Source organism: Doryrhamphus excisus, linkage group LG21, assembly GCF_037039965.1.
Source record: "Doryrhamphus excisus strain RoL-2023G ecotype Guam linkage group LG21, RoL_Dexc_Guam_v1.1, whole genome shotgun sequence".
NCBI lineage: Eukaryota > Metazoa > Chordata > Actinopteri > Syngnathiformes > Syngnathidae > Doryrhamphus > Doryrhamphus excisus.
In genome coordinates, this window is record NC_136377.1 from 7645674 (window position 1) to 7672977 (window position 27304).

At 40.7% G+C, this 27304-nt stretch overlaps 1 protein-coding gene across 2 annotated transcripts; it reads left to right on the top strand.

The window, feature by feature from the left end:
- Positions 1-540: 540 nt before the first annotated feature.
- On the top strand, positions 541-26621 carry LOC131138442 (leukocyte cell-derived chemotaxin-2). Of its 2 annotated transcripts, XM_078787720.1 has the most exons (6): positions 541-882; positions 17932-18252; positions 20831-21130; positions 22519-22609; positions 23005-23150; positions 26393-26621. In XM_078787720.1, exons 2-6 carry the CDS (start codon positions 18207-18209, stop codon positions 26557-26559), a joined length of 750 nt encoding a protein of 249 aa, XP_078643846.1. In that variant the 5' UTR covers positions 541-882; positions 17932-18206; the 3' UTR covers positions 26560-26621. The 2 variants fall into 2 exon arrangements, with proteins under 2 accessions (XP_078643846.1, XP_078643847.1); XM_078787721.1 differs by lacking the exon at positions 17932-18252.
- Positions 26622-27304: the final 683 nt, after the last annotated feature.

Genomic DNA, 27304 nt, shown 5'->3' on the forward strand with positions numbered 1-27304 from the left:
TCTTTTTCATTCTAATGAAAACTGGTTTTACAACTTGCCCTTGTCCGTAGCACTAATGAGAATACACCATGTCGGAAAAAAAAAAAAACTTTTGTCCTTCAAGTAGCAAGGCAAAAACATTCAAATTAATTCACATAAAGTGCGTGTAAGAAGTGTTCCGCCCCTGTGTGGCACTGACCTTTATTACATTGCAGCCGCCATCACTCACTGTCAGCTCGCTTCATTGTTTCAACAACGTAGTTGCCATGAGCTGCGTGTTTTGGTGTTGTGTTTTTGAAAGAATTGCTTGAGTCACCGTTTTATGACAACGATAAAACCTCAATACTGTAAGAGTGCTTCTGGGCAAACCACTAATTGCTGTTTTAGTTGACATTTTCCAGCGCTGCTTTGCATCTGTTTGACGAGTTCAAAAACGGGTCTGTTTATGTTGTCTGAAAAAGTTTCTGATACTGTTGGAGTTGACTGTCTATTTGCTGAGTGGAAGTGGGTGAATCTCTGCTTTAATAAGGTCATCCTGGGGTTATGGTAAAAGTTGTTTAAACATGGAAAGTCAGCATTTGGAAATACAGTTTATTTATTTACAGTTTACAGCCAATCACAGGGCACATAAAGACTCAAATTCTTTTAACTATGGACAATTTATCACCAATTAGCATGCATGTTTTTGGAATGTGGGAAGAAATCGGAGTATCCGGAGAACATGCAAACTCCACACAGATGACCAAGCTTGGCCATGTGTGGCCAACATGCTAACATGCTAACCAGTAGTAGGTGGCGGTAGACATTACCTTATATTACATTACCCTAACACGCATGAATTCAGTCACGTTCCACATGATAGAGAGAAAGGACAAACATCTCCTCCCACTTCATGTGAAAGTGGTAAGTTTTTGGCTTCTTAAGTAAAGAAAAAATACATTTGAGGCTAACTCTTTATCTTGTTAGCTTGCAAGCTAGCAGCCGTCTCCAGTCACTGCAGCATAAGAGTTGCAATAGAAGTATAAAGGGGCCTATAGGGGTGTTATTTCATGTCTAGAGGGCTCTAATATTGTTCCAAACTGGATTTAGAAAGTCGTACAAAGGTTTTCTACACTGTAACTATGAATATCTTTGATTTGTTTTGAATCTTATATCATTGAAATTAATTTAATGGGGTCAGGTCTTGAAGGCACACAGAACAATGAACAATTTCATGCTGTCACCTTTCTTTGCTTTGAAATTGGAACTTGTGTGTGACATTGTGTGTGCGACATTGAAGCTTCCGCTGCCTTTTTATGTCATCAAATTATGTATTTTTTTTCCCCCTCCTCTTTAATTTCCCTCTCCTACGCTTGCGTGTCGGTGCCTGCCTGCTGTATCAGCCTGACATCATACATGATCGGATAATACAAGCACGCTGTCGTGAGTGTCCGTATGCGATGCATTTAAACGTGCATGTCTAGCAGAGCCATGTCATGACACAGTCACGGCAAACATGCTGCTTACTGGTGGCAGCTGTCTCTTTGTGTATCCCTTCTTGGCGTTCTGATGTCACATCATTGTTGTGTTGGACACATTGAGCCCATGGCTGCCCAAATCCAAACAGGGAAAAGATACCCCCGAGATACAAATAGTTCTTAATCGCACGCTAAATCTGGGAGATGAGAGCGTATGCACTCCTTTACTGTCTTGTTGGTATTTTGGAGGACAGCTCACGGATCAAAGCAGGATGATGAGGAGGAAAAGAAAGACATCCACTTCTCATGATCTTAGCCAAGGGCATGCTGGAGTGAATGATACACATTGAATGCATCAGAATGTTATTTAGAGCAGGCTGTCACACAACAACTCCAAGTACTGCAGTTTTAGAACATTAACCCATTACATTGGAAACTGAAATGCAGTCAGCTTCTAATTTAATAAAAAAAAAACAAGGGGAAACCTCACACACACTCAACACGGGCCTCAGAAGCACCCAAAAACTGCATTAAATGCCAGTGTTTGAATTTGGTTATTTTTGAAAAAAAAACGTAAGGGGTTAGTATGTCGTTTTTTTCAGTTTTTTCAACTTGCTTCTAATGCACTTTTCTGGTCAAAAAAACGAGGGAAACCTCACACACACTCAACAAGGGCCTCAGAAGCATCCAAAAATTGCACAAAATGCCATAGTTTGAGGGCATTGGATTTTTCTGGTAAAAAAAAAAACAAACAAAAAAACAGAGGAAACCTCACACACACACTCAACAGGGGCTCCAGAAGCATCAAAAAATGGCATAAAATGCCATAGTTTGAGGCCGGTGATTTTTGACAAAAAACGTAAGGGGTTAGTATGTCGTTTTTTCTGTTTTTTTTTTCAACTTGCTTCTAATGCACTTTTCTGGTCAAAAAACAAGGGAAACCTCACACACACTCAACAGGGGCCCCAGAAGCATCCAAAACTGGCATAAAATGCCATAGTTTTGAGGGCGGTGATTTTTGACAAAAAACGAAAGGGGTTAATATGTTGTTTTTTTTTGTTTTTTTCAACTTGCTTCTAATGCACATTTCTGGTCAAAAAAACAGTGGAAACCTCACACACACTCAACAGGGGCCCTAGAAGCACCCAAAAACGGCATAAAATGCCAGTGTTTGAATTTGGTGATTTTTGACAAAAAACGTAAGGGGTTAGTATGTTTTCAACACATGAAAAAATTTGCAATTTTAGCCTTCTTTGGGTTCTGCCAGGACCTCCGATGACGGTGTGGTTGGTTTCTACATTCTCCTGCTGCAGAAAAGTGCATTTTTAAAAATTAAAAAAAAAAAGTCAGGGTAACTCATTACCATTTTTGTAAAAAAAAAAAAAAAAACAACACATGGAATATATTTAACATATTTAAACAATGGAAACAGTAGGGCTGCAACTAACCATTATTTTATTTGTTTTGATGAATAGATTAAGCCTGAGATGGACCAAAATCAACATGAACCAAACACAAACAGTTAGTGGTTTAATCCACAACATATCGGAAAAGATATATGAATATAAGTGAAGTTAGACCGTTCCAAAGAAAATCTAGCTGCATGTTTAGAGGAGTGAGTGGGCCCTCTGGGAGTCAAGAACCAGAGGCCAGAACACCAGGCCATCCATCACAGTGAAGAGAAGCAACGCTGTGAAGCGTTACAGACAAGCAGCATGTCAGTGTTCTCCTCCTGACTGAATATGTCACTCTCTCTTCTGTTGTCAGTGCAGACGATGATGCTTGTGTCATCATCACACGTAACAGATGTTGGATGGGAGAATACCCACCTAAGCTTCTACATACAGTATGAGGTGTTGATGAGCAACGCCTACTGACAGCTTCATTCCAGTTGTACTCCATTGTGATGGTGTTTTAATTAGCATCATTAATGCTGTGGTGAGTGTCACTTTTTTTGTGGCCTTTCCAATGAAGTGCTGGACACGCTGCATGTGAAGAGATGTGCCAACAAACATGCTGAGTGCTATCCATCTGCATTATATTGCTCTTCATCAAAGGCAAACCCAGGGGTGAAGGTTATATGGTGGAATGGAAAATGAGGAGTGAATCAAATCAATCTATTGCCTCAACAGTATTAACTGAGTACATTTGTTATTGATTGTTTATAGGACCAAAGTAAGTACACCCCTCACATTTCAAATTTAATCCATTGCCGCTTATACTCACTAAGGTCGTGGGTATGCTGGAGCCTATCCTAGTTGTCTTTGGGCACCCTGGACTGGCCGTCAACAAATCACAGGGCACATATAGACAAACAACCATTCACACTCACATTCATACCTATGGACAATTTGGAGTCGCCAATTAACCTAGCGTGTTTTTGGAATGTGGGAGGAAACCGGAGTACCCGGAGAAAACCCACGCATGCACGGGGAGAACATGCAAATTCCACACAGAGATGGCCGAGGGTGGAATTGAACCTGGGTCTCTGCACGCTAACCACTCCATTGCTGTGCAGCCCACATGGAAAACAAACATTTGAAATTGGGTTTTATAGTGTACTCATTTAGTACGGGCATGCGTGAGTACTTCACATACAATACAATAATACTGTATCTGTAGCATTTGTGCCTTCAAATACTCCGACTAACCTGCAGAGTACTCATATGACATATTTAGCTTTTACCAAAAAAAACCAACAAAAAAAACCCTCAAACAATGCACAACGATGAGCCAATTCAAGAAGGAGTCGCCAATCAACCTAGCATGTTTTTGGAATGTAGGAGGGAAAACAAGCAGAAATTCGAATCCATGTCGTGCTGATTACAATTTTGGGGGGCTAAATTAAATATTTGAGGTCGACAAAGCAGCAGGAGTAACGTCTGAATATGTGTACTTAAGTATGAAAAACATCTTCATTGACCCAACAACGTTTGTGCCTCACTCTCTAGGCATGACTTATCAACTGATCACAGTGGTACAGTAGCTACTGTGTCAGCACCATTGCTTATTTTGAAAGTATATTTGGATCATTACCATTTTGGACTACTTTCACACTTGTACCAAGTCTGTAAGCCGGCTGAAAAACTCATCTTAAAAAGTCCAGAAACACGTTTGTTGTTCAGACGGAATCGTTAGGAAGGATGGAGCCTTTAATGTAGGATAAAGTTTGTCTTTGTTCAACACGTTTACAAATAATAAATCATTTGGACTACTGTATTATGCGTGCTGCAGCACAGTTTGTTGTTGTGTCCAAGTGGAGGTTAAAACCCACACAATATATTTTGTTTTAGGATCAGCAGTCTTTGCTGTTTCTTTGGCTGCAATCACCCTTCACATTAGCAGGTTGGCACTGCCGCAGATCGATCATTTGGCCACTGTCGGATTCAAATCAAGCGCAATTTATTTGTCTTAAAAGCGCGGGAGACACAGCGCAACCCAACTTAATCAGGGTTGGAAAGAGGAGGCTGGAAAGCAGATCGATGCTTCATCCTCCCATCGTAGAATTGCCCAGAGGGGAGGCAGTAAAACGGCCACAAAGATAGATTACCGAGCACACGTTGACTTTGATTTGAGCATGATCATTGTCAAGCAGATACATTTGTTCCTTCGATATGGGATGTCTGTGTTTGATATAAGTTATCTGACATGCTCGTATCCATCAAATTGTGATGCATGAGAGTATTGAGTTCCCCAGGGGAAGAAGCAATTAAGGTGAGGGAACATTGGGAGCCACGGTTTGGAAGTGTGGAATAGAGCAAAAGTAAGAAACAACGCCTCATTTCCACCTCCACACCTGCAGGTAATAGCACGCAGCAGCTGTAAACAGATTGCTGTTCTGAAGTACAAGCGTGACTGTTTTCTAAGCGGTGAGTTGAGCTCAACATTTTCGAGCTGCTCTCAAAATGTCCACCGTATGTTGCTGATGTTTGAGTGCTGCTTTTAAGTGTCAGAAGCGTTGAGGAATACAAAGTACCCGGGACTCACGGTGCTTGTCAAATTGCGTTAGAGGATGTTGATCTAAAAGAAGTCTGCCGACGTGGAAAACATTATCAAACCAAGTGCCCTACAGTATTTTCCTGCGGAGACCCAACTTTGTGTTAGGATGCTGCACTGTGGAGTTTTCACAAACTGGAATCATTTATATATTGATATTAGAGATGCTCCAATCAGGGTTTTATATGCTGATTCCGATCATGCATGACTGAAATCAGCAGATACCGGACACATGGAAAGGAACCGTAAAATCATTCATTCATTTTCTACCGCTTTTCCTCACAAGGGTCGTGGGGTGTGCTGGAGCCTATCCCAGCTGTCTTCGGGCGAGAGGCGGGTTACACCCTGGACCGGTGGCCAGCCAATCACAGGGCACATATAGACAAACAACCATTCACACTCACATTCATACCTATGGACAATTTGGAGTTGCCAATTAACCTAGCATGTTTTTGGAATGTGGGAGGAAACCGGAGTACCGGGAGAAAACCCACGCATGCACGAGGAGAACATGCAAACTCCACACAGAGAATCGAACCCGGGTCCTCCTAGCTGTGAGGTCTGCGCGCTAACCACTCGACCGCTGTGCCGCCCCCGTGAAATCATATTAGACAAAAACATATCACTCATGAAACTTACAGAGGATGAGACACCTTCTTTAAGAAGGACTTCCGGTGTCAAAGCTGGGCTCCAAGTTAGAGAGCAGTCAGCAAACCCGGTGTCTTCCACCGCTGACAAAAAACGGTCATCTCGTCCGATGAATTCAGTTATTTTTTTAATCATTTGCTTAGCATTTTAACTGTCACACACATACGGCCAATGTTTTCTAGCGTTTTGGCTGCATTAGCTGGCATTTAACTCTCCATATTATATATATTATATCCATATTATAAATATCTAAATTTTTGGTTTTTTAAATGCCTAAATTAAAGCATTTAAAAGATAATTTGCATGGCATGTGTTGGCAGCTTTGTTTTCGACATGTCTGCGCAGTGTCAAATAAAGTGGGAGATGGCCGCCACCCAAGTGGCGTATTGAACAATGGCCGATTGATCTATTAATCATCAAATACAGTGCCAGTATAAATACTGAGTCACCGAGGAGCCAATCACCGGCGTGCTTGTCCACCCGTCGGAAATTGCATTAGTCAATATAACAGTCTGACTGACCATGTTATCTTAGATGGAAGGCTAAAATCATCACACAGCAACTAAACACTCAGGAGGCGGCAATAATATCCCCAAATATATGCCTTTATTCTCCATTACTACAGAAAATCCCAGGATTCCGTACCTACTAAGTTTCCAATCCCGCATGGTTACTCTTTCTATATTGTAATAACCCATAACAGACCTCGCAGGACACACAAAGTCTGTTCACTGATTGCTGTGTAACTGCATGTGTGGCATTTTATAGAAGCCTATTCACCACATTAGCGGTGGGCTAGTAATTAGCCCAGCAGCTGGGAAGCCATTAAGGGACAGTCTGTTCTGGACTTCCTGGCCTAGTTTATGGTTGATACGAGTATATACTTATATGTTGCCGACTATGAAGAACCTGAACTATGATGCTGTAGGGCAGGAACAAGAACACAAAACAATTCCAGAGTTTTACAAACAGTAAATCATGTAGCTGTCAAGTAAGTCAGTCCACCCAGATGATGTGGAACATGCTGCAGGCAGTAAAACCCAAGATAACTCAAACCGATCCCTTTTTGTTGGAGGGATGCGTGACCACTGGCTGCTACAGTATACTGTAGGGGCCCAATGTCAAATCTTTTAACTATTTTTCATTCTGTAACATGATCTCATTAGTTTAATTCAAGGGAAACACCCTACTGCAACAATGTACAAATACCGAATCAGCACTAGCCCGAGCAAGTAACTCAATATTTGAAAAAGTGATAATGCCCCCCCCCCACCCACCCATCATCATCAGGAATCAAATATTAGACACTCGGAAATGTAGCTGGAGGGGAATTTAATCTTCCAGAGATTGTTCATTTTGGGGGGGTTCAGGTGACGTATGAAGCTGGGAATGAAGACACTAAATTACATTTTGGCAGGACTTGTTATTTCCACTCGGGATTGTTCAATGCCGGGCTGCTCAGAGCATTGTTTCCACATAATGGTTACTCTTTTTCATGCTTGTTTACATGCATTTCATCTTGGTTAGGATGTCATTTAAAGGGCCGGAGACTGCATTAGTGACTGCTAGACCCCTGAAAAGTAAACCGATTTGTTCTTTGTGTTTAGCTACCTGTTCCATCCTGACATTTGAGAGACCTGTAGCAATGACGATGGAATTATTATTCCTGTATTTGGCCCCTAACATGGTTCAATGATTGGCAGCAATATTGATTTTCATGAATTGCTTTTAGTTCTGCACTGGCTGGCAAAATAAATAAAAAAAATACCTTGCCAAAATGCGGTAAATATATATTAATTAGGGCTGTCAAAAATAGCACCTTCATGGTGGTAACTCATTTATTCCATTAATTACTTTTTAGTGTAATTAACTCATGCACTTCACATTAAGCCTTGCCTCTCTGTTATGACGGCAGACGTAGGTATAGCGTCTCTTTCATGAATTTACTCTGACTTGAACACATCAAGTGCAACTCCAACATCTTCAACTCCTTGTCTAATCTTTGCAAAACATACAACCTGTAATAACATCTTTGTTATCACAAATAAGATGCTTGCTTCAAGAGTTTGAGCGAACGAGTCTCAGGGAAAAGAGCAAGCTGGTGTGACCTCTATTTAGCCTTTGTGGTCACACAAAGTCAGTCCAAGTTGAGTCGGACCAAAGCGATGAGACACTTGCTGTCTCTCGGCAAGAAGGCGGCAAAATCCAGAAGCAATAAATTGAGCTGTTGGTCTTTCTCTTTACATCAGGAGCAAAAGAGGCAGAGGCTGTGCTTCTGCTATCCTTAAAAGAAATGGGTCGCATACACAGGACTGCATTTGTACTAAGTGACAGACCTATTAATCATGGAAGTGGTGGCGCTGTTGGTGCCCACTGGCTTTGCTCTGCAGGTGATTTGTCCCTGTGGATGCAAGGAATAGGGGACGCCATCCTCCTCCATGTGTTCTCCTCGCTCATGCCCTCTGCCTAACCGATTCTCAACCTCCTTTATTTTTAATGCTCCGTTGCCTCACTTTATTTCCATTTCCATCACTCCCTGCCCTTGGAATGTTTTTAAAACCGCTTTTCCCATCCAAACACCAAGTCCTCGTTCGTCTTATTTTGAATGTCTTGGTTGTCAATGTTGCAGAAGATGCATGCAAATGTAAGATTGTCTGACAACTTGTCTACAGGCTACAGGAAATAGGAATTAAAAAGGAGGGTATTTTATTTGTTCAGTAGCTTTATGCCATGTGAAACGATATCGATCATGGGAAGAACAAGGAACCCGGAAAAGCTAATGATAAAAGTGATAGCACCCACATAGACCACCTGACACTGTACTGGGTTCTAAGAGCATTCCAATCAATGCTAATAGAATCCACAGCCATTCAGCAAATTTAATTTCGGGAAAATTTTAATAGGTGATGGTGGGTGAGTGAAGAATGGAAAGATCTGGCAAATAGTGGGCCGTGGAAGATTGGATTCTTGTCTGTTTACATTTGTTATTTCACTTTTTGCAATCGTTTTGGCTTCAATATTGACTCTGCAGCTCCTGCAATAACATGTTCACATATCACTCTCTTCTTAGCAGTTCACTTTGATTCCAATCGATGTCAGTCACATAACACCCACAGGAAGTCATCCAGAGTCTCCACCAGGAAACGTTCTATTTGTAGCAGCTAGTTGCCCTAACGGGGAATGTTTGTTTTGACGCCTGTGTTAGTCAACATAAGAAAAAAGAGGGGGAAGCTGGAAGGGAACCACATTGTCCTGTATTTGACCCAAGAGAGTGGATGTAGTCTCTAATAGACTGTGTGTTGTTGCCATGGCTCTTATTTGCTATTCCTTTTCCAATCCAATCATCCGGCAAAATAGTCAAACCACTGGTGATTCCAATGACATAGTACAAATTTTCTGCTCAGGCATAACGATGGAACATTACCGCCATGGGAGAAGGGCAAAAATTGGTTTGAGTTTCCTCTGCAAGCTGGTCAGTGTTTTCTGTACTAACTGGGCAAAGTGGCACCCTTGTGTATTCTTCCAACTATTTATATCTGACTGGTGACACTAATGACTCCTGTTAACGGTGTCCGTGTGTCTAGTTTGCCCTTTTAGCCCTGTTAGCTCATGTTGTTCATTCTCTCTTTCTCGCTCTTTTCCTCAACCTCCACTTTTTCTTTACAAGTACTAGTATAAATAGACATAAGTGTCATGAAACTACTGCAAAGTAATGACAGTCTAAGGCTGCTATTTGTTTTTAAATATTATTTCTAAAGGAACTGGACTGTATGTAAATGTTCCTAACTCCTGTTTTAAATCGTTTTCATTCATGTACAGTCAGATATAAGTCTGCATGTACAGTCGTCCCTCGTTTTCTATTGGTTTCAGACCCGATAAACTAATTTCCACCATATAAGATTCAATGTTAATAATGTAATATTTTCGTAGTTATTGCATAGAAAACCTTTTTATGACTTTGTAAATAAGGTTTTTAACATGATTAGAGCCCTGTAGACATGCAATAACACCCCTATAGTCATCTTTACACTCCTAGTATGCATTTTTTACACCGGATTGCACAACTGTTATGTTACAGGGACTCTCGACAACAGCTAACGAGCCAACCAGTTAGCCTCAAAATTTCTTCTAAACTTAAGAAACGGTTTCAAACCGATTCGGGGAGGAAGGATAAAGTAAGAAGCCACAACCTAACCACTTCCACACAAAATGGGAGGAGAAGCTTTTTTCGCTCTGGATCATGTTTGGGTACATGAACTGCAAGGTAGGGTAATGTACGGTAATAAAGACGGATGTCTCATCCATGTAACAATACTGCTGCCTAGTGGCCACAATACTACACATCACTTGCATTATAGACCATAGTCAACCACAAAACAGCAATCATTTATTTCTAAATAAAAAAAATTTTTTTTTTCATTCTACCTTTAAGTTCTGACGGAACTTGTAACCCGAGGACCACTAGTAGTCATATTTCTTTTCTGTGTGTTTGCAAAAAATGAAAAATAAATAAAAACTGAGATGATGACACACTATGATGTTTTCAGAATTTCAACAGAGAAGATGATTCAATTATTTGCAAAAGCAAATACGCTCCCACAGTCTTTTACCCTCTCCCTCAATACTTTCATCTGTCTTTGAACATCTCACATTCTATCCAGCCAGACACACTTTGAATGATCACGTTCCCTGGCATGAGAGTGCTATGTAATTAAGTCAGGGGACCTATGCTTTGCAACGTGCCTCCTGCCTTTCTCCTCTTGTGGAGGATTACTGCCATCTTCAGGGCAGACGAGGGGACAGGAAATGCATGAGAAAAAGGCTTAGACAATCAAATACCAATGTACATATGCCCTGTGGTGGCAGAGTCCTTCCCAATGAAAAGTCATCTTTTTGATGAAAGGCCCCATTCTACACTATTTTTCAGCTATTTGGAATAAGTCTGACAGGAAATGTATAAGAAGTGTGTTGTTTGTTGTATAGCCTTGATGGTGGAATTGATTTTAAAGGTGCTTTAGGTAAGTTTGTACATGATATGCTTAGTTCCTGAGGCTGTACATTTTGGGAGTGTATAGTAGTGCTGTGCATCAACGACATCCGGGTACTGACATTTTGCCGTTGTGTGAACATTTTCTATATGGCTTAGCCTCATTAGGGTTGCGGTGGTGTATGCTGGAGCCTATCCCAGCTGGCTTTGGACTGGTTGCCAGCCAATCACAGGATGTTGTTTGTTTTCTATTCTGTGAAAGTTGGCTGTTTTTCATGCAGGTTAACCATTGTTAGAAAGTCTGCAGTTTTTATGTGCTTGTCCTTCATTGATAAGGTTTTTAGGAGAATGGAAGTATTGATTATTTCTTCAGCAGTCCGGGGTTGTGGGGGTTGACCATGTGTCAAAAAATAAACCGTTTTATGGACGTATCAATTAGATGCGGTTTTAAGCCATCTACTGTACATTGTAACACTGCATTTATCCAATGTGGTATGCCATACAACACAACATTGAGGTGCAACACTAACAATGTGAGCTGCAGTGTGAACAATACAGTCACAATGGATTGAATGGAATGGATTGAGTAAGACCCTCAAACAATGCACAATGATGAGCCAATTCAAGAAACAATACAAGCACTTGATGTTTGTTAAATACAAGGATGAAGAGTCTTGAACCAGTCATGATGTGCTATATATATATATCACTATATTGACACTTACTATGGTACCCATTATGTCATTGTATGGTCATATTACCTCGTACTTCGGTATGTGACAAAAATAAAATGAAAAAAAAACTTAAACTATATTAGAAAAGCAGGAAGTGAACAAATGCAAATGTAACAGTTACTGATTGTAAAAGTACCAGATGGAGGGGTAGGATTTAATAAGCTTTGCTTCTTCCTACTCCTTTTGGACATTTGGAACTGTGAACTGATTATGTGATGCATTCAATTGTAATCTGATGCATGTTCAAATGAAATAAAACCATTACCATTACTATTACTTTAGTTTATTATGCTGAAGAAAACTAAATGATCAGCTTGAGTATTTGGGGGGTTTTAACAAAGCATAACAACAAAAAAAAAACACCCATACAATATATTCCCGCCGCAAGGCATGCTTGGTCGCTTGTGGTACTCTTTCTTCCAAGATTGCATTTTGTCTAGATTGCAAAATATGTTGAGGTCATCAGAGAAGTAATATCACTTAAATGACTGTGAGGGAGCTGCCAATCCTCCCTCACTGATCAGGTGTATGCCCCACCTACACTGTCATGTTTCTATTGGTGTATATAGTTGGCTTTTGTCATTGACATATATTCTGGTTAGTACTTTGATTATATTTGGTTGCCATTTAAGTTGTTTAATTGCCACTTTAGTTAGTTAGTTTTTCATTTAGAAGTCATTTGTTTTGTTCCAAATTTCTCACCAGTTTCTCCTTTTTTTTGAGGTGATTGGTCAGGGCACAAACATGAAGGCTACCCATGTGAGTGCAGGCCAGAGGCTGATCACCTTAATTGGACTCTCCCAAGTGTCACCTGGAGGAGGGGTGGATTAATTGGGTGGTAGTTCGGGAATCTAAGTTGTTAGGTGTACTTGAGTGTTTAAATATATACAGGAAGTGAAACTTCAGTGTGGGACACTTGAAAGACTTGTAATATAAAAGAAGGGTGTTATGAATGTAAATAGGGTACCTTTTAGATGCATTGCCTCACCCTCTCTTTGGGAACTATGGTTGGCCCTTCACAGGTAAAAGGGGGCTGGGTGAACTTGTTTTACAGAGGCCTGTTGTGTGTGCTGGGGGAAATGCTGTTGCACTGTCTTGCGAAATAAACTTGAAGCGCTCTCGAGCCCATGTCTGGTGTACATTTCAGCTGCTATGGCTATCCCAGGCTAGTAAGAGGCCATTGTTTTCCAACTGAAAATCTTACAATGACATAGTATATTATTGTTAATTACCATCACTATCAAATAGCTGTAGCTATAACTGTTCCTTGCTTGAGTCTTTTATTTCTGTTTATCCCAACAGGACTTCAATAAATACTCAGCTAAACAATAATCATTCTTGGTGAAAAGCTCTGCTCGCCAGCTGCTCGGTAGGCAGGAGCAGTGGTATCACTTGTGTCTCTTAATTGTCTGTAGCAGGTAGCGTATAAAGACTTAATTACACATGAAAGCAACATTGAAGGACTTTTATCTCGAAAGCATTATGAAAAGAAACTTGGTAATTACAGATAGCGTGGATGTAATTGGGCAGCATTTGGCAAAACTGATTTTAAATAAAGATTGGATCACTTCTGCTCAAGGTCACAGGAAGCTGAGGTCAATAACAGGTAATTGTCTGTAGTATGTATTCTCAAATAGTGGTACGAGTACCACAGGTGGTACATAGGCTTCATCAGGAACAATATTTTTAAAATAAAAATGTAAATAGCTATTGCAAAAGGAGTGGTACTTGAAAAGCAGAAACAATGGTACTTAGTGTAAAACCCTGTCCAGTATGCAGTATATGCATATCACATCCTAGTTGTGACTTGGAAACTTTAATCTTGAGGTCCAAACATGATGTATGCTTCTTCCTTCATTCATCTCATCAGTCCCCAGCCTCCGTCGTTGTCGCCATCAAAGCTACCGCCCATGATTTCACCAGCCTCCCTGCTGGGTTTTGATATTCTGACTCTCGTCTGCAGCTTCCCATCAATCAGCCTTTGATCCACACGCTGTCGCCTCATGCTGCATTTATCATCTTGACCCATCACGTTTACTGCTAGTCTTTACGTCCACTCCAGCACAACTCTACTGTGACTTTCAATACTTTTTGGCCTTGGCTTGGTAGCCCTCTAAGAACCGTATTTGGTCCTGAGTGGTTGTTCAAAATGGAGCATGACTATAAAGCCTGTTCTACACTATATGATTTTGCCCGTCTGAAGCCAAAGTTATGGTACAAAATTGTCCGTACTTGTCAGAGACACAGAGAAAGAGATGTAACAATAGAAATGTCCACCTAACTATGAACAGCGGTCAGTGAACTAACTAGCAGGAACACGCCATGTAATTACTTGAATATTAATAATTAGTCACAGCTTCATCATCATCACTAAACATAAAACAGATTGAGAAGAAACTAAGGTAAAGAGCGTCTAAGTGGGACTCAAATAAAGATGTGCTGTACTTAAGTTAGCTGGCTAAAGCTTACACAAACTGTTTATGAAATGACTCCTCCCCTCCAGCTCTCTTTTGGCCCCATCTTTCCATTCATTTACTATGACACTTATCCTTATTACTAGGAGTATGCTGGAGCCTGCATGCAAACTCCACACAGAGATGGCCGAGGGGGGAACTGAACCTGGGTCTCTGCGCGCTAACCACTAGACCGCCGTGCAGCCCACATGGAAAACAAACATTTGAAATTGGGTTTTAAAGTGAAAATCTCAGCAAAGTTATTGAAAACCATAGTGTGTAAAAATGGAGACTATGCTCATTTAGTACAGGCATGCGTGAGTACTTCACATACAAAACAACAATACCGTATCTGTAGCATTTGTGCCTTCAAATATACGGATTAAACTGCGGAGTACTCATATGACATATTTTGCTTTTACCAAAAAAAAACTACCAAAAAACCAAAAAACCCTCAAACAATGCACAACGATGAGCCAATTCAAGAAACAATACAAGCAGTTGATGTTTGCTAAATACAAGGATGAAGAGTCTTGAACCAGTCATGATGTGCTATATATATATATATATATATCACTATATTGACAGTTACTATGGTACCCATTATGTCATTGTATGGTCATATTACCTCGTATTTCGGTATGTGACAAAAAATTACAAAAAAAAAATACTCTATTAGGAAAGCAGGAAGTGAACAAATGTAACAGTTACTGATTGTAAAAGTACCAGATGGAGGGGTAGGATTTAATAAGCTTTGCTTCTTCCTACTCCTTTTGGACATGTGGAACTGTGAACTGATTATGTGATGCATTCAATTGTAATCTGATGCATGTTCAAATGAAATAAAACCATTACCATTACCAAAATCACCATCTTCTGGTCTGGCAATGTTGTCATCTTTATGTAACTTCTAAAAACACTGCAAAGAAAAGTTTACCATTTTTACGAGGTTTTTATGACAAGGTTGTTGGAAACATATTGAAATTTGATATTCCCAAGTTGCACTTATCATTGAGGTTTTAGGAATCCTACAACAAGTGTTATGGGCCCTGAGCTGTGCTGTACGCAGCCATCCGTAGTACAGCATCTGATGCTATGAAATAAAAATTTGATAGCCCACGTGTGAAGGTGACAGGCTTTTAACATTCCAGTCACTTTGTTGTCCCTTTTTTACTCGGGAATACTCAAGGGGGATGAAGGACAGGGGTTGACATTATTATATGTGAAACTAAATGCTCAGCATCAATTTTGTTTTTGTTCCCTGCAGATTAAGATCCTGGTAGCACACATTCATCAGACTTTACTGCCCCCTGTCTACTGCTGTCATCATTGCAGCAACCCCGCCTACTCAACTGCCCTACGGCCGTCTGTCTACTGCAGGTTGTTGAACACCAGCTCTCTAAACCCCTCAAAATATGTTCACAAACCAACAGAGCTGAGTGGGTGTCAGTGGGGCGGCTGAACCGAGAAAAATCAGACCCACTGCTGATCCATTAAGAGTTTTGTCAGGTTCACCTGAGTCATATTAAAAAATGAAATGACAGTAAAAGAACCCTGTAATCACAAAGCTTTTAAAAAGATGAAAGTTTGATATTTTGACAAAACGGCATGAATGCCATTCAATGGAGGCCTGATGGTGATTAGAATGTATTACAGGTTTAAAGCAAGTGGTGCATTGCTGTATCTTAGGGAAGGTGTGTGTGTGTGTGTGTGTGTGGAGGAGAGCATGTGTAGGAGGGGGAGGGCTTCTGCAGGGAACAGTTGCTAGGAAACACTTGTAGCATCCTCTCTCCGTTTTTCCCTCAAAATGCCACAACTAACCGAAATGTCAGTCCCATCCACTCAGAAGCATGAAAAATGTCTCTCTACTTTGAGCATCCTTGTTTTAACAACATATCGCAAACATCAACCTGAAAGTCATCTCTCTAACTGCCTGAATGTCTTTTTAACTTTTCCTCAAGTTTACGCTGCCTCGTCTTCTCACATTTAGGAGCTACTAACCTTTCTACCTGCATCATTTATCAGCCTGCGCCTGGACTCCCTGCCCTGTTTTCTAATTTAAAGCCATCTGGTCCATCACCATCTATTCCGGACTACATAATGTCATTCACAGACAAAACCAAGACATCTGCAAGGCCATACCCTGGCTCAGTATACAGTACCGTGTTTGAATCTTTAGCATGTATTCTAAGTAGTCTCGGAATAATTGATTTTTGTGTGCGTCTGTAAATGAATTCTGATAATAGTCAGGTTTGAGAAGCAAAACAAAAATGCTAATATTTTAGTTCATGTTTGCCATCTGCAATTGTTTCCATACTTTCACAGTCAGATCGTCAGCACAGTCGGGATGTTGCTTTTTCTTAACATTGTGTGCCGACCACTGGATGTTGAGTTGACAGTCAGGGCTTTTAGCTCAATTATTAGCGCTATCAGGTCACATTCTGGTTCAAACCCCAGCAAGCAGTGTGCAGGAAAGGACTGTGAACGATCTTATACGAAGAGTCCACTGGGACGGCGCCAGATGGTGCCAGTTCGCACCAATGCAATTTGCTGTGGCGCCTAGTGTCGCCAATAAGGTGCCTAGTGGTGCGCAGTGGCTCAAACTACCTCCCGTAACGGCTGCAAAAATTTAGTTTGAACATTTTGAAATTTTCTTGCCGCTCAGCACTCAAACTCAGCAATTTTTTTTTTTTTGGCCGCGCCAAAGTGTCCACCAAGTGGAACCAAATGTCACAAACAATCCGCCTATTGGAATCCACTGGAATGTAATGGAGTCATGTTGCGGCAATGATGCAAGGAGTCCACTGGGCTGGCGCCAGCTGGTGCCAGTTTGTGCCAATGCAATTTGCTGTGGTGCCTAGTGTCACCAATAAGGTGCCTAGTGGCTCAAACTGCCTCCCAACTAGCTCGTGGTGGCCTGTACCCATGGCACGGCGGCAAAAATTGAGTTTGAACATTTTGAAATTTTATGCCAGCAAACTCTTTTTTTTTTCCCGCCGAAGTGTCCACCAAGTGGAACCAAATGTCACAAACAATCCGCCTATTGGAATCCACTGGGATGTAATGGCGCGAGCCATGTTGCGGCAATGATGCTAGGAGTCCAGTTGGTGCCAGTTCGCGCCAAAGATTATGTGATTGGCGCATAGTGGCTCACTGTGTTGCCATGGCAACACAGCGAGCAAACATTAATTTGGCCAAGTGAACTCCTAATATTCGATTGAGGTTTGGGGTGGGAGTTTAACAGGTCCCGGCCAGTATGTTGGTTAACCTCAAACTTTGACCGTTTCAGTCGATGGCTAGCAAATGGAAAGCGAGCCTGCCTGAGCCCGGTGGGTTCCAATGGCTTTGTCAAAAGACTATCGCTAGTGGTGTCACAAGATGTGAGATCAATGGTATAATACATCACCTTTAAATACTAGATTTTCCATCAAGTATGTCTTCCAATGCTCATCTAAGACAGTATTTTTGGTTATTCACAAAAGACAAAAATACAGCAGTGACTCAATCCATTGTGGACAAAAGAAAACATTCAGTTTTCACATTCAGAGTGTGAGCTCTGTGTAGTTTTTAGTAAAGCAACACAAAGTCAATAAACAGCTTTTTTCTAGCAACTAAATGGGTGCCTTTGCTATAGGCCAGTATCAATATTGACAGAGGGGGAATGTCTTGTGGTCCAGGTCTGCAGCCTCCACAGCGGCATGGTTTTTTAACAGACCCTGCTTTGTATTTGGACACACTCTGTCTGCAAGACTGCGACTTCTCAATAGGACGGGTATGTATAGTCGCATTTTTATCTCACTGGAAAGTGACTGAAAATTGAAATCTCCGCCATATAAAATGCTACGTAATCTGACATTGCAGGAGAAAACATCTGTACTGTGTGACATTTATCCATTTAACTGGAATAATTCTGTTTTCCATCCCTGTGCTGTAGATAGTGTTACTTCAGGCGATGCTGCTTAGAAGCTATCTCAATGCGACTATTCTACTAATATGTTGTAAGTATGGATGCACAGTGTACACTACACCGGCAGTTTATGCATCGCATCACAGCACATGCCATGCAACAATGCCTGCAGTGTTTATTATAGAACTGTGTCAAGTGTGTACACTTCACTCTTTAACAGTGGACACTAATAAGACCACCATTAAGGGAAATAATAGTCCACAAATGTCTGTTTTCCCCCAGAGGTTGCCATGAACTAAGCTCCATTAAGACTCATGTAAACACAAACCTTGGGGGAGTTTGGGTCTTTTTGCTAGAATGACTATGCGCCAACATGGCCACTGGGGAAGACATTTAAGGCATGATTGAATGCTTAATGCATCATTAAATCATCGCGTCTAACTGCGAAGCTTAAGGCATTTGCTGACGCTGAAGGTCTGCTGCTGAGTGACATGAAAATGAGACTTGATAGAAATTAAATGAGTCATGCCACACTCTTGATACTATTGTGTCTTGCATTTGCATCACACAATACGTTAAAGCTGGAACTGAGTAATAAGAAGATGAGGTTAACCGTATTCCGACTTTTTTGTAGCAATCCAAAAATAACATTACGTCAATGATGAATTGTAATTCTCGTCCTTATTTCCTGGAACAGAATTGCTTGGTAAATTTGCACATTAGGCCTGACACTTGCGAGGCAGAATTCATTGGACTGCATCATAACTGCCCTCAAGGTCAATAGAAAAGTGCATAATTATGTCCTGACCACTAGATTGCTTCGGTGGACCTACGGCTCAACCACCCGATCATGAATCATTTATTCTGTGCGGGGAAAAAATGTAAGAAAATGAAAGGAAGAGAAAACATTTTTGGTTGAGAGATCTTTAGTAATCACATTCAAAGTGATAGATATAAAATATGTACAAAAAGAGACAGTAGAGATGTTTATGTTGTCCTGATGACAATATAACATCTAAAACAGTGTTAGCGTACAATGTTCATTTGTGATCTTAAGTGATTTTAAGTGCCTTAAAATCTGGACTATAATATATTACTTAAAATAAACAAAATAATCTACAGAACAAGAAATTTTGACTTTTCAAAGTGCTGGAAACAAGTGCAAAAATGCAGCAGCTGTACCATTACACCTCCAGGGTGAGTGAGTCAATTCTGTCATTTTATTCTCTTCTTCTACAACATGCTGTCAATCACTGAGGCAACAAGCTCGGTGTCAGATTACTCGTCTCTTTTTGTTTTGTCGTGCCTTGGGCTGACTTGGTGCTTCATGCCTCATGGCAGCAATGTGCATCCCCCTTGCAGAAAATGGGGTCCGCCATGGATCATGGGAGCCTAAGCACAGTGAATGCAGGGAGGGGCATCTCTTTTTTCCGGTCACTGTGTGTGGGAGTGACAGGGAAAAAAACTCTGACATGAACATGAATAAACCTCTAATATGAGATAACCGGACTTTTTAACTTATCATATGGATAACAGATTTTTTTGCAGCATATACGTATGTCACTATTGTGAACAGTTTCCACAAAGTTAGATGTAGACCGGAGTTCAATTCCACCCTCGACCATCTCTGTGTGGAGTTTGCATGTTCTCCCTGTCCATGCGTGGGTTTTCTCCGGGTACTCCGGTTTCCTCCCACATTCCAAAAACATGCTAGGTTAATTGGCAACTCCAAATTGTCCATAGGTATGAATGTGAGTGTGAATGGTTGTTTGTATATATGTGCCCTGTGATTGGCTGGCGACCAGTCCAGGGTGTACCCCGCCTCTTGCGCGCAGACAGCTGGGATAGGTTCCAGCACCCCCCTGCGACCCTCGTGAGGATAAGCAGTAGAAAATGAATGAATGAATGTTGCAATAAGAAATAAACTGAACTACAGGACCCGGCATCAATGAATCAACTGTCTATCAATCGATGTTATCGATCGATTCGTCCATCTAATCCAAATCTCCTGGTTGAAACATTCCCTTGTAAAACACTGTGATCCATACATGTACACCAATTTCTTCACAAAAAATGTCACCCTTTGTCATTTTCAGTCCACATGCAGGTTGAAAAATGCTTCCCCACCCGGCAGTCCGCCATCCTCGGACTGGCTGGCAGCCATTAAAAAGTCTTCTGAAGATAAGCAGCTTCGTTCAATCATGGCGCCCCAGTATGTGTTCTTTTTACAGGGCCAGCACCATTGAAATATTTTCTGCGGTGCTGAGGTTAATGGAGTTAATGAAGAGCAAAAACGTGTGTCTGAGCTGGGTAATTAGTATGTGTCAGAGTGAAGACACTATGAATAACTGAATTAACTCACTCCGTCTATGCAGTGTGAGGTGGGGGGTGGGGGGGCTGCAGGAAGAGAAAGTGTAAAGAAAACACGATTCCATCAGTAGCAAAAGACTTAATCTGAATTTAGAACTCTGAGAATGTTCTATTAAGCTGGCTTTGATAACATTGTAAAGCAGCCTGCATCTCAGACTGAGATATCGATCACTCGCACCAGGCCGCTTTAAAAGAATAGTCATCTAGTTGTGTTTCTTGTCTTATCGAGGAGCTTGTGTTCATTCCACAATGAGATTTCAAGCCAAGTTGTCTAATAAGTCTAACTTTTATATCTCCAGATGTCCTGTTAAGTTGTACGTCAGAACACGACAAGAAGAAAGGTGGAATAATTCATAGCCCTGCCAAAAATGCTGACAGCACCATTAAGGGGATGAGAAACGCAGCAAAAGTAGACGACGGGGGATCCGATGCTGCCACCCGAATGAAGAAGGTCAAAAAGACAGGAAGTCCGAGACAAAGAAATGACACAGGCTGTACTAGCCTGGGAGGCATCTGCCAGACGGACCGATTCATCTGCCAAGGTCGATACCTGAGAGACAAGTGTTCAGGACCCGCAACGAGGCGGTGCTGTATGCCAGGTAAGGGGACACGGTTACACATGAATGCATCTTAATAGAAGAAAGGCTAGTGGAGATATCCCCATTGTGTCGTGTTCTTGTTAGTCCTTTCACATTTAAGTCATCCGTGCATGTCTCTGCCAACATATTTTCCCATTGGAACCTCTTCAGTGTAATTGTCCAAAAACTGTGAGTGAAATACATAAGATGCTACTGTATTACAGTATTGTACTAGATTTACTGTCCACTGAAAATAACGCGCAGCCATTATTGTCTAAATAGATAGACGATCACCATGGTGATGGTACCAAGACCTGAACCTCACTGAGCGCCTTTGGGTCATCCTCAAGCAAAAGGAAGGAAGGAAGGTTGAGGAGGAACACAAGCTGACATCCATCAGTTTGTGCCAATGCAATTTGCTGTGGCGCCTAGTGTCGCCAATAAGGTGCCTAATGGCGTGCAGTGACTCAAACCGGCTCATGGTGGCCTGTAACGGCGGCAAAAATTGAGTTTGGCGGCAAGAAAATTTCAAAATGTTTAAAATCTTCGTCGCTCCACTTGCATCAAGCAATCAGCACAAAGTGTCCACCAAGTGGAACCAAATGTCGCAAAAAATCAGTCTATTGGAATCCACTGGAATGTAATGGCACGAGCCAAGTTGCGCCAATGATGCTAGGAGTCCACGGGGCCGGTGCCATGTGGTGCCAGTTCGCGCCAAAGATTATGCGATTAGCACATAGTGGCTCGCTGTGGCGCCGAATTAACGGCAACATGCCGAACATATTTTGGCACCACAGCGAACCACTAAGTGCCAATCACATAATCCTTGGCACCAACTGGCGCCGCCCCAGTGGACTCTTAGCATAGTTCATCTTCAACATGCACACATTTTACACTGCAACACATTTCATACACAACTCAATTTGTTCACCTCTTGTATTCCACTGTACTTCTTGCTTGTTGTAAGTACCTCGGACAGCGCTAAGGCAATACAACCATATAGTAGAGCGATAGTCAAGGTTATACCAACTTTAAAGAACTAGAATTAATGATACTAATACATTTATAATAGCTGATGAAAACGTTGACAGAGACAATGAGTTAGTACAGACAATGTACCCACATGAAATGAAGAGTTAGTAGTCAATATAAGAATGGTTTGACATGGTATTATATGCACACAATGGAAGAGGATTTCAGTAACAACCTGTGCAGCAAGAGGATTAAGGCAGTCCTAGATAACAATGGCGCTTGACACATGTTCACTATGAGGTGTGTTTGCTTGTGTTGCCAGCTATTTCAACAATAATGGCTGTGTGTTGAGTCATTGTTAGTGCATAGTAAAGTCATGCTACTATACAAGAGTAACCCCAATCATACATTAATGCATTTTTTAACTGTGTCCATAGTTGGAGCGTGGCGTGTTCTATGTGCCGGTCACTACAACAACAGAGTGAGAGGCTGCGATCTGCACGGCTGTGGAGCTTTTAACTCCAGGGGGTGATTTTCTCGACTGACTATTTTTAAAAGTCAGAATATTCTTCACACTGCATTTCTGCTGTGATCAACTCTCAAACTCTCCCCAAGGCGTCTTTCTCATTTTCTTTTCTTTCACTCTCTGATCTGAGAGTTATGTGGTAGTTTGTCAAGACAAGAGTTCCATATCACAGAAAGTGAAAGGCTATTGCGTTGAACTTTTGGACAGAACTGGCAGACATCCAAAAGATCTCTGAGTGGGCTTTGGGTGCTCCTCCCCGCCTCATACAACCGCTATGAACTCAAGTTGCAAAATTCATCAAATAGAATAAAACGGACTCTCAACTCAAAATATACAGTGGATCTCTGTTTTAACATACACTTGTAGTCAATATAACACTTTTTCCCTCCTGCAACAGAGATCATGACCTCCATCGGGCTGTGGACTTGGTGTGTTCCGACTATGGTACTGTCAGCGCTCCGTTCGCTGGCTCTCTGGCTGGTCCAGTGAGTCAGAAAGACCCTGCTGGGTTCCAGTATGATGGAGTCAAACTTGTCAGTGACGGTGAGTATGACTACATTTTGCCATACAGTTTCACTCCAGTCCTGTAGGACTTGGAACGAATGCAAACAGACTGTGACGGGAGAAAGTGAAAAATACCATATTGCCAGTCATCCCTCGCCAATTTGCACTTTGCATTTCGTGGCATCACTTCAAGCATGGATTTCCAAAATTATATTCCTACACCGTAGGACGTGCTGTACGGAAAACAGACATTTTCTCTTATTATGTCTCCAATATTGGGTAATATGAGTGTAAAGGTGGATATAGGGGTGCTATTTCATAGTTAGATGGCTCAAATAATCTATGTTTTCTATACCCTAACTACGGAAATATTTCATTTATAAATAAGGAATCCTACTTCAGAGAAATATCGTGTTTGGTCCGAAACCAATTAACCACGCTAAACGAGGGCTTGCTGTTTAAAATGAACCCCAATTTTCAGTGTCATGGCTACATATACAGTAAAGTCTCGTTATATCGATATTGTCGGGAGTCGGAAAAAATATCGATATAACCGGACTGTCGATATATCCGATCCTGCGCCGAACTGCATTAAAAGTGGGCAATAATGCACTCGACATTGTTCTATAGTATAGAACAATGTCGAGCAGCTTAAATCAATCTTTGCTTAAGGATTTCAATACCAAAAAAGAACACGGCGAACGGCTGCTTCCAGCCAACTTTATTTTTCACACTTCCACCACCAGAGCACAGCACACACATCGATTCCCGCACTTCCTGGTTCACAGGTCATGCTCAACCCGCCCCACATAGCTGGCCAAACACATGCCTGCAACAGAAGAACCAACTGCGTTCGTGGTTTCTCTCGTGTGTATAGTATCTATACACACGAGAGAAACCACGAACGCCAGCATGTACATATGAAAAACAGTGATTATTGCAAGCGATAAAAAGATATCTGAATACAACACAATTAAATACATGTATTTGTACGCTTGTGTCTTCGTTGGAATAGGTGTGTATGCTATGTCAGTTGGTTCTTCTGTTGCAGGCATGTGTTTGGCCAGCTATGTGGGGCGGGTTGAGCATGACCTGTGAACCAGGAAGTGCGGGAATCGGTGTGTGTGCTGTGCTCTGGTGGTGGAAGTGTGAAAAATAAAGTTGACTGGAAGCAGCCGTTCGCCGTGTTTTTTTTGGTATTGAAATCCTTAAGCAAAGATTGATTTAAGCTGCTTTTGTATCGATATAAGCAGACCAAATTGGCTGGCGGGAGATGAAAAGGGCATCGTAGTAACCGGATTATCATAATAACCGGGTATCGTACTAACGGAACTAATTATATCATAAAAGACTAGAAATTTGCCAGGAAATGAAAATAGTATCGTAATAAGCAGTACTTCGATATAACCGATATCGATATAACGAGACTTTACTGTATTTAAGTCTCTGATGTTGCCTGTTTGATTGGATGCGATATAAGATGGTTCATCTTTTTTGGTCGAATATTCACATGAATCATCAAAGGTCTGCGATAACTACAAAACAATGAACAAAACAACATGCTTGGTTGCAGTAATTAAGTACTTTGACTCCTGGAGTCTTTGGCTAATCATTCGTGCACAAACTTGCGGTCGTCCAAGTCTATGCAGCACTCTGTGAAGCATTTCAGAACCGATCACTCAGATGTGTGGTCTGGAAATACACATGGTTTGCACTCGGTCACATGCCATCTTAGCGTTGTGAAAACGTTTCGGGTGGTTAATGGAACTGGGAGCAACTCCGATCCATCTGACTACCGCATCTTGGTGCATTTCCGCCAATAGTATACTGATCGCTTGGTCTTGGGAAACTGCACTTAGTGGTGGCATCTTGAAACATTGGATGAATGATGCCATTTGTGTCTGTCTTCTAGAGGCCATCCTAATGGTACCGATAATATTTATTCATTTATCTGTACTGTACAGACAGGAAAATGCAACATAAGGGAGAACATACAAGCATTGCATGTTAAGTACTATAATTTTTACAGTGCAGCTGTACAGTAATGATCAATAGTCACTACCTTTTGAGACATAAGACTAAACTCCAGTGATGTTAAGGAATGGTCCATGCAGGGAGACATGTGATATGAACAATTCTTTACAATGGGCCAATGAGGCATGACATGGAAACACCCAAACTACAAATGGCCCTAAACAACAGCCACGACAAAATATTTTTAAAGTCCTTCAATCTATTTTTTGTTCTTTTCTTTTCCGCAAAGCGGCATATCATGCACTATCTTGAAAAAAGAATCTAATTTCTATGGCATCAATATCAAAGTACTCATAGCCACATGTCCAGCATACATATAATGGGATGTCAAAACAGCCTTGCTTTATGACGCAATCATATTTCTATTTTATTTTATTTTTTTGCACAAAACCCGTCACTACCAGTCTGAATCATTCTTCCTGACAGGTGATTATTCACTTATGTTGATGTTTGTTAGTAAAAACAAAAATCCACCTTTAATTTAATGCTAATAATAACTATGATGAGAATAAAAACACTGAATTATATTTACAACAAACCCGTACTTAAGCTTATCATCCATACATAGTATAAATACTAGTAATCTGTCATGGTTCGGACCGTAGGCCAAAGGTGATGCTATGGTATTAATTTAGAGACGTGGTGGTGGTTTTAGCGATTTAAAGGAGTAGATTAAGATTCCACTGAACTCCTGGTTGCCTTTAACACGGACGACCCGCCTTCATTCCAGTAAATCTCCAGTAAAAGGACGAACGTCGACGCCCAGCAGGATCCTAAGTAGGATCCTAAGAATTTGTGCATCCTGAGGTACATTGGAGTGCTGAGAGAACATCATTAAATCCCTCTGCTCCTAATTGGGTTGCATGATCACATGAACACATGTGCAGTCAAGGTCCTTTGATCTACAGACTAAAGTGAAGACATCATTTGACATCACAGAGACGAATTACCTCGCCCTGACATTGCATAATAATGCTGAAGCAACATCATTAGGAGGAATACAGCGATGGTGTTGTGGCATCCTACAAGATGAAAGTTCAAAGGATCAACTTTGGATTACGAAAGACCAATTTAAAACTTATGTTATGTCATGTTATTTCCATGCCTGCTCAGCAGACTAATAACTTTAATTGTAGCTGTTATGAAGCGTATCCACCATGGTGAAAGGATGTATGATGGTTACAAGCATGTAATGTTTTATTATCAGTTTAATTCATGAAAGTCATCCCCATTCAATTCTCTCCTAGTGCACTGTGTAAAGCTCTTTAACATCCGGCCGTTCCGCTACATGGGAACAGTGGCTCAAGGGGACCCGCTGGGTTATGTGTTGCCCCTGCAAGAACGCTTCTCCGGCATCACCTCACACCTCAAGCTGCAGATGTGTGACGGCACTGACCCTTCACCTTTCATCTGAGTGACCTTTGGTGACCTGCATCCATCATTCATGAAATGAATTTGGATACCTAACACATATAAACGTGAATATTAAATCCATGATGCATTTGATTATGCTGTACGAGACTATATTAATTGTCTTTTTCTTTTAAATCTACAACAAATTTTTGTGATGAAAATTTCCACCCCTTTTCTATGCCACCTATCCTCACTAGGGTCGCGGGTATGCTGGAGCCTATCCCAGCTTGGGCATGATGCGGGATAACATGTATTTTTTACAGTGTATTATATTATATTATATTATATTATATTATATTATATTATATTATATTATATTATATTATATTATATTATATTATATTATATTATATTATATTATATTATATTATATTATATTATATTATATGTTATTATGCCCAACTTTTACACATGTTTTAGCTGTGTATAAATGAATGAATGTTGTATTTTAATGTATCTTTTACTCTGTTTACTTGCTTTTATTCAACTCCATTCTTTTTGTAAAGTGTCTTTGAGTATTTTTAAAAGTGCTATACAAATAAAATGTATTATTATATTATATTATATTATATTATATTATATTATATTATATTATATTATATTATATTATATTATATTATATTATATTATATTATATTATATTATATTATATTATATTATATTATATTATTGTATTATCCATATTAATTAATCATTATTTATTTAAATATTTATTATATAAATATGACATATTTTTAGAAACATTT

Bases quoted from the DNA above. Each gene is read 5' to 3' on its own strand.
- LOC131138442 (XM_078787720.1), top strand. From the start codon at position 18,207: ATGCTGCTTAGAAGCTATCTCAATGCGACTATTCTACTAATATGTT. The intron at 22,610-23,004 runs GTGATTTTCTCG...CTCCTGCAACAG, and splicing joins GGAGCTTTTAACTCCAGGGG to AGATCATGACCTCCATCGGG. The intron at 23,151-26,392 runs GTGAGTATGACT...ATTCTCTCCTAG, and splicing joins AGTCAAACTTGTCAGTGACG to TGCACTGTGTAAAGCTCTTT.